We start from the raw sequence: 12,634 nt of genomic DNA on the forward strand, positions 1-12,634 counted from the left end.
TGGCTTACGTTCCACATAACGCCTCGTTCGTCAAGGATCCTTTGGAACTTTTTGTACCTGTAAACCAGAGCATAATTTGTTCTCAAAAGGCCCTCTTCCCACGTATACTGCGACTCCTGCTGCACAACAGATCATTAAAAGTTTTGCTAAAATAACACAGATATGAACTTAAGTGCTTGAGGGTTTTTCACAAGTAGAAATCACAAAGCACCTGTTGAGTAATTTTTAAAGCTCATCAAACCTGCCATGGTTTAGCTTGCATGCCCAATGGCTCAACAAGAATATTTCTTGTAACATGATATGAAAATATTACGTTGCTAAAACAGAATTTCACCAAGAGATTTTTTTTGTCTTAATATAGGATTGTCTCTCTGTTCTTGCAGGCAAGTGAAAACCGGCGTCTTTTGGGCTCTCTGAAGGGTTTATTAGATGATTTTCGATCTGAACTGCGGGACGAGGAGCGAGAGCGTCTCGGTCTCCAGCAGCAGTATGCCAGTGACAAGGCAGCCTGGCAAATGGAGGGGACAGAGCTCAAGTGCCGCTTGGAGCAGGTACATGCCTGGCTTGGAAATGAATCATCCTTTATCCAATATATTAGATTATGTAGCAGATAATTAGGAATATGATGAAATGTCTTACTTATTTAGTGTTTTTTATTATTATACTAGCTGTACCCGGCCACGCGTTGCTGTGGCTCAGTCTGGTTAAATGGAAAAGAAAGAAAAGAGAGCGCACGTTTCTAATATGTTTAATTTCACAATGCTTGTGGGTATACGATATTTTTTGTTGTTCCATTGTCTGTGCAGATATAGAGATTGTCTGGTTTGCCAACTCTAGAACACGCAACATATAATTGTCCATGTGAGAAGCAATCTGTGTCTGGATGTAAACTGCATAATTCTAGAAATGAAAAAGAATGAAAAAAGAAAAATAAACTATACTCACTAAATGAATGATATGGTAAACGACACAGCTCAATTCAATGCAATGTCACATGAAATAATTAAATCAAAATGAAAATAAATCGAAATCTATGAAAATTCAATTTAACAATGCAATCGGAAACATTGAAATGGAATTGTAAAATATTTAGTACAAGCCGGTTAAAACGGGCAAGATTTTTGTTCCCTCTCCTCCTACATCTTTGCTCTGCTCCTCCCCCCCACCGCCCCCCTCCTCTGCTCCTCTGCTCCTCCCCCTCCTCTGCTCCTCTGCTCCTCCCCCTCCACCGCCCCCCTCTGGCCCTTCGTGGTGCCCTTCGTGGCACCACGAAGGGCCAGAGGGGGGCGGTGGTAGGAGCAGCAGAGGTGGCCCTCGCGAGGCGTAATGGTCCTGTCATCCCTTCACCGGTGGCGGAGGGACAGGCTCAGACCTCTTTCACTCTATCCTTACAGGCCCCAACTCCTTTGCTCTCCCATTCTCCTCTACACTCAACCCCTTCCACTCTAACCTATAAGTGGAGAGCTGGGGGGGGGGTAGAGAATATCTTTCTCATACAGCCCCCAACATAGGCTTCCTTTCTCTCTTGCACATACACTCTCCCTCTGTCCCTCTCACACACATACACAATCCCTCACGTAGTCTCCCTCTCTCTCTGGCACTCACACTCTCCTTCAGCGCACATTACCACACTTCTCTGTCACACAGTTAAAACAGGCGAGATTTTTGTCCCCTCTCCACCTAAGTCTTTGCTCTGCACTTGCAAGAGCTTGCAAAGTTCCCGTGCCTGTTGTGTGTGGGAGAGTGAGGAAAACACTCTGGTCTCCCCCCCCCTCCCTCTCAAAGGGCAGGCGGCAGGCACAGCAACAGATTTGGGACACGTTGCCGAGCTTTTGTTGCTATTTCTGGGAGACCTGTGCCTTTAAGAAATCCGATTGGGGACTTGAGAGGGAGGAGGGAGCAGGGCTCTGGCTTTCACTGTCGTTACGGTGCTTTGCTGGGAGTGGGGGTGGAGCGATGCCCATGTAAACTCTTCCCGTGGTGGCTGAGACCCACGGGCGGGTTGCCAGCACTGCCTTCCCCTCCCCCCCCCCCCCCCCCCCCGCAGATGCGGGATATTTACTTGGCTTCTCCTTATCTGCAGGACTCGGGGGGGAGGAGGGCGAGCTGTTCTCTGTTCAGCTCTTTGCACTTTGGCTGCTGCAGGCTGCAGCTGCTTGTGATCTCTTCACAGCCGCTTTCTACTGCATTTGCTCTGCTCCGGCCATCCCAACTCCCTCCCCCCCCCTTCCCCGGCGGTGGACGGACTGGCTCGGTGACTCTTCTACCCTTTCCTCCTCCTGTGTGTAACTGTCCCCTCCCCCCTTCCCAGCGGCGGAGGAACAGGCTGAGACGTTTCTCGGAGCGGCGACTCGTCTGCCCTTTCCTCCTCCCCTCTGTGACACCCAGCACGTAGTGCAGAGCTCTATGGTCCGCACATGCGCGGTAGAACTGCTCTCTACTGCGCATTTGCGGGCCGTCGATAAGAGCCCATTTATATTGTAGATAGCGTGTGTTGCTTTTACGTCCAATAGATGGCGCTATTTTTCCAAAAAAGCATGTTTTTACCTGTCACAGGTGTGACATCTATATAATATGGGTATGTAAAAACACGTACGTGTTCGAAAGCAACGTTGTGTCAAAATTTCACAGCAATCGATGAAGAACTTTCGGAGATTTAAGATTTTGAACAAACGAACATTTACATTTTTATTTATATAGATGTTCCTCTTCTATGGACAACCATTCAGTTTGAACAGAGCATATGTATTCTGAAACTTTCACATATCCAAACAGAAGGACATAGAAACTGACCACAGATAGTCAGGCCCATCTTGTCTGCCCAGTGCTCCTCCTCCCTCCCCAGTCCCATGTCACCTCTACAGCTATACTGCAAATCCTACTTGGATGACCTGTCTATCTTCCCTGTAAGAGCATCTTGGATCCTCTGTGCTTGCCCTATGCCAGTTTGAATCATTAAGGTGCTTTTTTCCCCCCTGTACTTCCTCTAAAAAGAGGCTGCCCCATACATCTAGCATCTTTTCTGACATGAAATGTTCCCAAGTCTACTCCCCTACCAGCTTAATTTATGGCCCTTGCATCTAGAATTGCCTTCTGCCAAGAAAATGCTGTCTGTCTGTGCATTATGTATATTGTTGAAATATCTGCATGTTTATATCCTCTCTCTGGTGTAGATGCTTAAGTCATTAAGTGACTTCAGAGTGCTTAGAGAGCAGGCTCTGCAACATTTTATTAATTGTAAAATATATTTCCTTACTATGCATCTGTAGTTGAATTTTACAAGTCACTTATTTATTTTATTTGCCTGTTTGTCACCAGCAGAGCAATGAAAACCCCTGTGCTGAATTTAGTTTTGCCTAAACTAAGATGTGTTATTGATGTGCGCTGATAATAATTTGTACTATTGAAGATCTATAATGTGTCTGTAATTGTTTTTGTGGACAACTGTTCCCTAGATTTTATACTGTACATACACTGGAAAGAAAAATAAGTTGGATGATGTAGGGAAAAATTGGCATGTGAGAACTTTGAACACTACACTGGAAGGTGATGCTTATCTGAAAACCATGTGGAGTTAACTATATATAGATTTTTAAATAATGAGCTTGAAATTGTGACACTGGAGTCACATATAAAAGTGTGAATTTGAGTGTCTATTTCAGAGTGTGGTGAAAGTAGAATCTATATGAGTGCACATTGACTTGTTGCTGTGTTCTGTTCGGTATAACTTCACTCGATTAAAAAGGCCCAGCCAGCCCCTGTAGGAGTCTGTGGGGGCTGACTCTCAAGTCTTTCTGAGGTCTTGTGCGTTCCCTTCCTTCACTTGCAGAATTGCGTTATTTCCAAGCAGATGCTTACTGGTAATTTTTTTTTTTCTTGATAGCTTGCATTTTGGTCATTTTTGATAACTATGAATTTTTTGTTTACAGTAGCTTTTTGAAATTAATTTTCAAAAACATTCCATATGAAAAAATGAGCATATACACATATGAGAAGCATCCATGTGTATTCCGTATCTTATAAACGGGTCACATGCATTATATGTGCATCTTTGTGAGTAAAAGTACACATAAAAAAGTGGGTGAGTTAGACTCTTGTTGGGGCATCGTATGCACGCACACATGTAATGAGCTGTTTTAAAAGTAACTTACACACAAAGACTGCACGAGTAAATTTACTGTTGCTCATTTACATGCCCAGGTCAAACTGTCAGGGTATTTTTCAGCTTGGTGTTTGGCAGGCTGACTTCTCTGCGTGAGCGGACACGGCAGCAGGCTAGAGTGTGGGAGTGAGTGGACTAGGGACATACTGGGCCCTACTTGGGGTGGTTACTGGGACAGACTGGGCTGTATTGATGGGTGTGAGCAAATGTATCTGGGACATACTGAGCTACACTGGAGGTGGGAGCTTGTGTATACCTGGGACAGACTGGATTATACTGGGGAGTGTGAGTGAGTGGTGCAGATTCTAACTTTAAAATTATTCTAATAGGCTTATGGACACTCCTGGCATATAACAGTTGAGGAGGGAGAAAGAACCGTGGAGGAGGTACCCCTTACAGAGTATACAGGACTAGGGCACAGTTTTTGGAACTGTCATGTGCAAGTTTAGATTTAACAAGGAAACCATACTGTACCGATGGCAGCAGTTGGAGCAGGACCAGCTCACTTCTACCCCAGGGACCACCCAAAGATGTACTCATCAAGGTCACTACCACCTTTGCATTTTTGGTCACTGGTATCTTGCAGACACTCTAGGGGTCATGGCTGGAATAAGCTAGTCTGCCATTTCCACATGTATTGAGCAGTTCCTGGCTGCGATTCTCAGGAAAACACAGCATTATATAATCTTTCCTTAGGAGCAGACAGCAACAGCAAATAATGACTGAATTCTACCATATTGCATGCTTCCCTTCTGTCTTGGGGGCTGTTGATTACACTCATAGCCCTATAGAGGCACCAGGGGCTAATGAGGCTACCTGCTGCAGCTGCAAGGGGCTGCCACTCCTTCGATTTGCAGATAATCTGCAATGCCAAGGGGGATCAGCATAGATGTTGTGATTAGGTTTCTGGGATCCAGTCATGCCTACATCCTCTCACAGTAAGGAATCCATGACCGCTTTCAGGAAGGGCATGTCACCGGGGCCTGGCTGACTTCCTGGTAGGAATGCACTTATCACTGCCACCGTACAGCAACTCTTCTTTTTTGGTCTTCCACATATCTAGGTGGACTTGCAGCATTGGCCCAGGAGGACTGTTCCAACCTCAACCTTTCCCAAGATTGTCATGTTAATTTTGATTTAGTTATTGTGAATGTTTGACTGTAATCCTCTGAGATCTGTGGATTAACGAACTATAAATTATATATATAAATAAAACTAGGGAACTGTCCCACAGCCCAACGCTAAGAAATATCTAACTCTGCTCTTCTTTGTGATCTCCCCTATATATAATAGAGGATATCCACTCAAAAAAACCTGGCTCATAATCCCACTGGCAGACCAGGGCAGTCATCGAGAGTCATCGAGAGAGCTTTGTCTACTCAAAACATATTTCTGCAGCCTGGACAGATCTGGGGGATGTCTTCTCTACAAGAAAGATCTGAGATCTTTCTTACCTGTTGCATGCTTCATAACCTATCTAAACCAAGGACCTGCCTCCACCAAAGGGACTAGAAGATCATCTGGATGAATAGGAGGAGGCACATGACTTCAGTCAGGAGGACTTGCAGGAGATACATCACCAGACTCAATAGGAAAGGAACACTCTGATACAAAGACATTTCAGAAAGTGAAGGTGCATTTATTTATATGAGTGCTCGAGGTGAAAAATATATACAATCAATGCTTCCTTGGCCACTCTTTTATCGTGGGAGGAAGCTCCACTGCCTTTGCCTGTCTCGGTCTTGTGTTCCTTCACAGTGGTGTTCGATCACAGCTGATGCTGCCCTCGGAGGACCTGGAAACTTGGGACAGTGGTGCAGGATGATAGTTGCTGAAGGGGGCCTGGAGCGCTGTGTTGTTCCATGGAGGGGACAGGCAATGACCTGGAAGCAGTGGTGGGCCTCTCCTCTTTAGCCTCTATAGTAGTGAAACTGTTCCTATCACAGCAGAGGGTAAGGATCCCATCTCTGCCCTTGAAGTAGGGTGTGCCTTCCTCTATGGTGGTGGCAGTGGTGCAGGTGGTGGTGGCATGTGAGAAAGTGGAATCATAATGAGCGGTGGTGGAGCTGCCAGTGGGACAGTGGATCTCTGGCATGGGGAAAGGTGATGCAGCAAAGACTTGGTGGAGCCTGTATCCAGGGAGGCATCACATAGCAGGAACATTCCATGGGGGCAATGACTTGCAGAGTGGCATACGCTGCAACATCTCCCTCCATGCTACATTCTGGGCCTGCATTGCCCCTCAGCTCTTGCCACATGCACTACATCTCCTCCTGGATGACATTCCTCAGGCCCTGGATATACTTTCTAAGGCTTACTCTGGTATTTGGTTCCAACACATGCCTTTCAGCTAATGTGGACTGCATCTCCTCTTCTCTTGCTGAGACAAGGTCTTCCTCAGCTGAGATTCCCTCCCTCTTGCCAACTGCATACCACCAGAAGTCTGGTGTGCATGACAGTGTCACAGATGACTGGGTCTCCTTCTCCTCTTCCTGCTCTTCCATCACAGGGTGATGATGCTCAGGTGACGGTTGCTCCTCAGCTGGTCCCTCCTCCTCCTCGGTGTCCTCTTCTGGGCTTGGGAGCAGCACCTGTGAATGCTGCTTTGTCCATCAGGGGCCACTGGGTCGAAGAGCATTGGAGTCCTCAACTGTCTGCTCCTCTAGAAAAAGGAAAAGTATACATACTTTCAATATACATGTTATGTGGGTTTTTCTCTTCACACTTACTGGATCTTCCTTTCTAGTTGAAATAACAGCTTCATGGGCCCTACCTAGCATCTCCTGCTACTGTATAGAAATCATTCCCATTGTTGATAAATCTACCCTTGAGGCAGTTATAAAATACCAGCAGGCATCGACAGAGAGAGGACTCACAAATTGATGTGGCTTTTGACTACTGGCCTTATCAGCATTGTGCACCTTTTCATATTTCTAACAAGTAATATATCTATATATTAGGGGATGGCCATTTTCAGCCTCTTGCTAACATCCTGTTAGTGGCTTTAGCCAGTTTGAGTTCCCGCAGTATGGCTCTGGTCTTATTAGACCTGGCCTGTTGATGTCAGCATAGTAGTGGGGGTGTCAGCATAGTGGGTGGGGTGTTTTTACTGAAGGGCAGTATAGGACCAGTATCTCCATAGATGAGGTTCAGAGGAGAGTTGAGAAGGATTCTAGGTAAAGTCTTTTTGGAAGTGCAGAAAAGTGAAGAGAGCCGGTTCAACAAGGAGGTACTAAAGGTAGGGTATCCTGCCAGGGTCACTAGAGTCAGATTCCACTACAAGCAACACAAGACTGTAATTCCCTTTTATTAGGTTGACCTTATATTACAATTTGGCCACTATAAATTCTACAGAATGTGACAGCAAGATTATTGATGAGCAGCAAGAAATCTGAACATATGTATCTGTAATTTCTTGATTTTATTGTAAACCGCCAAGATTGTATTTTCAGATTGGCGGTATATAAATTAACTAACTAGCTGTCTTGAAGGACCTGGCCAGTATAGTGGGTCTGGAAGTGATAAAAACTTTTTTATTGTAGTTTCATTGTGGATAGAGATACTGTGGGAACACTAATCAGAAATATTTACAGTTTTGACATTTATTTCCCAGCCATCAGTCAGTAAAGCATTTTATTTTGTAATAAAGCACAGATGTTCAGAGTATCTTTTTGAAGAGAATGATTAGTGGAGCAGGAAGTATCTGAGAAAAAAATCATTATGGCTATGAAAATACTCTCCTTCCCCCTCCCCCGTGTGGTAACTCCAGGTCATGAGGCCTTGCTTGGTTCATGAACCTCCCTGCGTGCCCATATGCCCGGATCTTAACTGGATGGGGACTATTTATGTAAACATATTTACATTATAATAGTCATTACATGCAAAAACTTTATATGCCTTTCTTGTATAAACTGCTCACTATGATGGCCTTCAGGACACAAAGTGTCCAGGTCTACAACACCTCACAGCAGCCTCCAAAATTTTGCTGAGTACCATTTGTTCTGCTGCAGAAAAGGTGATCTGGCTTGCAGGCACCTCAGCTCTCACCCTGGCCTGCTTCTGGAGGCCACTCAGCTCTTATCCTGTCCTGGCTCAAATCTTTCACACTGGTTGTTGTGGAAGACCACATGTCATTGTATCAGTGTGGTTGATCATCTCCCATGTCCTTTCTCCTGTATGAGCTCTCTCCTTGACTCGACCCAACAAGATATTCTGGACCTTCATCACTTCATGAACAAGAAGGTCCACTTCCCTTGGTGGGAAATTGGGCTTCCTTAGCAGTGTTCTCCCCCTTCCAGGTAGGAAGACAAGCACTGGGAGCATGGTTCAGATCCTACCTGACAGATTGAACACTGTAAATATGATTAGTTGATAATACATCCTTAAGAACATAAGAACATGCCATAATGGGTCAGACCAAGGGTCCATCAAGCCCAGCATCCTGTTTCCAACAGTGGCCAATCCAGGCCATAAGAACCTGGCAAGTACCCAAAAACTAAGTCTATTCCATGTTACCATTGCTAATGGCAGTGGCTATTCTCTAAGGGGCGGATTTTAAGAGCCCTGCTCGCGTAAATCCGCCCGGATTTACGCGAGCAGGGCCCTGCGCGCCGGTAAACCTATTTTACATAGGCCTACCGGCGCGCGCAGACCCCGGGACTCGCGTACGTCCCGGGGTTTTCGGAGGGGGGCGTGTCGGGGGGCGGGCCCGGTCGTCGCGGCATTTCGGGGGCGTGTCGGAAGCGTTTTGGGGGCGGGTACGGGGGCGTGGCTACGGCCCGGGGCGGTCCGGGGGCGTGGCCGCGCCCTCCGTACCCGCCCCCAGGTCGCGGCCCGGCGCGCAGGAGGCCCGCTGGCGCGCGGGGATTTACGTCTCCCTCCGGGAGGCGTAAATCCCCCGACAAAGGTAAAGGGGGGGTGTAGACAGGGCCGGGTGGGTGGGTTAGGTAGGGGAAGGGAGGGTAAGGTGAGGGGAGGGCAAAGGAAAGTTCCCTCCGAGGCCGCTCCGATTTCGGAGCGGCCTTGGAGGGAATGGGGGGAGGCAGCGCGGCTCGGCGCGCGCAGGCTATACAAAATCGATAGCCTTGCGCGCGCCGATCCAGGATTTTAGTGGATACGCGCGGCTCCGCGCGTATCTACTAAAATCCAGCGTACTTTTGCTTGAGTCTGATGCGCAAGCAAAAGTAGGCTGATCGCGCTTCTTTTAAAATCTACCCCTAAGTGAACTTAATAGCAGGTAATGGACTTCTCCTCCAAGAACTTATCCAATCCTTTTTTAAACACAGCTATACTAACTGCACGAACCACATTCTCTGGCAACAAATTCCAGAGTTTAATTGTGCGTTGAGTAAAAAAGAACTTTCTCCGATTAGTTTTAAATGTGCCCCATGCTAACTTCATGGAGTGCCCCCTAGTCTTTCTACTATCCGAAAGAGTAAATAACCGATTCACATCTACCCGTTCTAGACCTCTCATGATTTTAAACACCTCTATCATATCCCCCCTCAGTCGTCTCTTCTCCAAGCTGAAAAGTCCTAACCTCTTTAGTCTTTCCTCATAGGGGAGTTGTTCCATTCCCCTTATCATTTTGGTAGCCCTTCTCTGTACCTTCTCCATCGCAATTATATCTTTTTGAGATGCGGCGACCAGAATTGTACACAGTATTCAAGGTGCGGTCTCACCATGGAGCGATACAGAGGCATTATGACATTTTCCGTTTTATTCATCATTCCTTTTCTAATAATTCCCAACATTCTGTTTGCTTTTTTGACTGCCGCAGCACACTGCACCGACGATTTCAATGTGTTATCCACTATGACACCTAGATCTCTTTCTTGGGTTGTAGCACCTAATATGGAACCCAACATTGTGTAATTATAGCATGGGTTATTTTTCCCTAGATGCATCACCTTGCACTTATCCACATTAAATTTCATCTGCCATTTGGATGCCCAATTTTCCAGTCTCACAAGGTCTTCCTGCAATTTATCACAATCTGCTTGCATGTGCTTTATACCCACATGCATGTGTAAATTGTACATATGTGTGCATAAAGGGGATGGATTTATGAGAGTAAAAATTGCATACATTTTTAAAAATGACAGCAAATGTACATGTATTTGTTATATTTCGCATATATTGATTTAGTATAGCCACTATAATGTAGTAGCATACACCCAACTTTTCAACTTGGGAGTGTGCAGAGTTGGTCTATAAATGGGATAGCAGCAGGATCCATCTCATCAGGGACTTTCAGAGCCAGTCCTCTAGCTTTCAATGTGGGTAAGAGATGGACCAGCTCTGCCTATCCCAGATGACATGGAAGCTGCTGCTGTCCTATCTCCAGAAGGATATAACTTGGATGTTGGGAAAGCCAAGCATGTGTGGATAATGTCCTCATCAGAAACCCGAATGATTTGTATTTTGGCTTTGGCTTTTATTCCTTAAACCTGTTTTTTCGTCCTAAGGAACAAAATTTAAATCTTGCAACTATCTTCATATTTTTTATGCACCTTGTGCATATTATACATAAGGAAAATAGTTTCTACTGGGAAATTTAAAGTTCTGACCCTGTTCCAGGTGATAGCCAAGCTATGAAGACAGGCTCAAACGGTGTTGTATAAGGGTAGATGAAGTTACATGTGGCACATTTAAAACTAATCGGAGAAAGTTCTTTTTCACTCAACTCACAATAAAACTCTGGAATTTGTTGCCAGAGCATGTGGTTAGTGCAGTTAGTATAGCTGGGTTTAAAAAAGGATTGGATAAGTTCTTGGAGGAGAAGTCCATTACCTGCTATTAATTAAGTTGACTTAGAAAATAGCCACTGCTATTACTAGCAATAGTAACATGGAATAGACTTAGTTTTGGGGTACTCGCCAGGTTCTTATGGCCTGGATTGGCTGGACTTGATGGACCCTCGGTCTGACCCAGTATGGCATGTTTTTATGTTCTTAAGTCATTACAGATTACAAGTGGTGGAGGTGAGTGAGGGGGGCAAGATAATAGAAACAGCAGAGAGAATCCCTGATAGCTCACAGCTGGGAGTTTTTGTGTGAGAGCCATTAGATATCAAATTATCTTGTTTGTCTTATAGAACACAGGACAAACCAGCCTTCTTGCTGGCAGATCTCTACTGAAAGGTAGATCTTCCTGAGATATGTGTGGGCAGGTTGATGAAGGGATTTGGAGTTGGAAGCAGGGAGCCTTGTAGAGATAAGCTGGGCTCTACCAGGGAGGATAGCTAGTGTGAGCAGAAAGAAAGTTAGGCATGGTGCTAAAGATACTTGTAGGAATTCAGGTAGAATTTCATGTCTGTGGGGTAAGAAAGTCAGATTTTCATTTCACTGCCATCTGCAGTTTTTGGGACATAGAGGTGAATTAGTTGACCTTGCTGAATGCAGTTCCTGCCAGCACATCTATATGATATCTTCTCTGTGGGAAGATGTGTTGTAGTTGAAAGGGCTACTTCATGTGTGCTGCTTGCATCCCTGTGCTGTGTTTTTAGTGAAGGGGAAGCATACAAATTTATTCTTGTGGCTAGATTGCACTAATTTCTTTAATACACTGAGGAGCAAAGACATGTCTTCTCAAACATATAAGTAATATGATCTCATTTTAATATTTTATAATTCACATGACCCCCAGAGGACAAACATTACTAATTTGCAGTGGTGCAATCCCTTCAGAAAAATCACTTTACTCTCACCTTCACTTTTAGCCAGTTGAACATCTTTCATTCTCTACCCTCTCTAGTTGATCCACCCTCTTCAGAGGACCTCCTCTCATAACTTCCTCCCCTCCAGTGCATATCTTCTCTCTCAATCTCATTCCTTCCAGCTTATACCCTCAACATCACCCAGCTCCTCTCATGTCCCCAGCTCATTTCCTCTCTCTCAACCCCTTCAGCCCATTTTGCATTCCGCAGATGATCCTTTCAACCCCAAGCCCTTCTTATACCCCCAACTAAGCTTCTTTCATCCTCTCCCCATTCCCTTCTCGCTCTCATCCCCTATTTCTTACCATCTGCCTCCACTTTAGTCCTTCTCTCACATCTCCCCAGTTGGCCCCCATTCAATCCCCTAGCTCCTCTCACAGCTTCAGTCATTCTTTCACCCCCCTTTTCTCACAGCCAATCCCTCTTCACCTGAGCTAACCCTCAAACCCCATCTGGGTATCTGATCCCTTCCTTCTAACAGCTTCTTCTCCAAACACCCCTCTCTAGGATCAGCAGCAACATTTTCTTTTGGGCTCTGGGCCAAAGATGGATCATAACTGGTGAGAAGTGATGGCAGGCTGAGATTAGGTAAAATATATATTTTTTGAGTAGATTCAGTAGTGAGTGAGGAGAGAGGAGCCAGACAATCTTCACCAGCCCATGCAGACTCAGCCTTCCCCTCCCCTCATGGTTGGTCCTAAGCCTGACAATAATCTGCAGCAGCATTAGTAATTAAAATCAGCACCCAGCTTATC

The 12,634-nt window shown here is 45.5% G+C and overlaps 1 protein-coding gene across 2 annotated transcripts in view; it reads left to right on the top strand.

The window, feature by feature from the left end:
* The window catches only part of MTCL1 (microtubule crosslinking factor 1), a 375,130-nt gene that overhangs the window by 290,909 nt on the left and 71,587 nt on the right, over positions 1–12,634 (top strand). For both annotated transcript variants that reach the window (XM_029591011.1, XM_029591012.1), the window contains exon 10: positions 384–551. In XM_029591011.1, coding sequence (XP_029446871.1) covers positions 384–551 — 168 coding nt within the window. The remainder of the gene's footprint in view (positions 1–383; positions 552–12,634) is intronic.

The sequence above is a fragment of the Rhinatrema bivittatum genome, chromosome 2 (assembly GCF_901001135.1).
Source record: "Rhinatrema bivittatum chromosome 2, aRhiBiv1.1, whole genome shotgun sequence".
Taxonomy (NCBI): Eukaryota; Metazoa; Chordata; class Amphibia; order Gymnophiona; family Rhinatrematidae; genus Rhinatrema; species Rhinatrema bivittatum.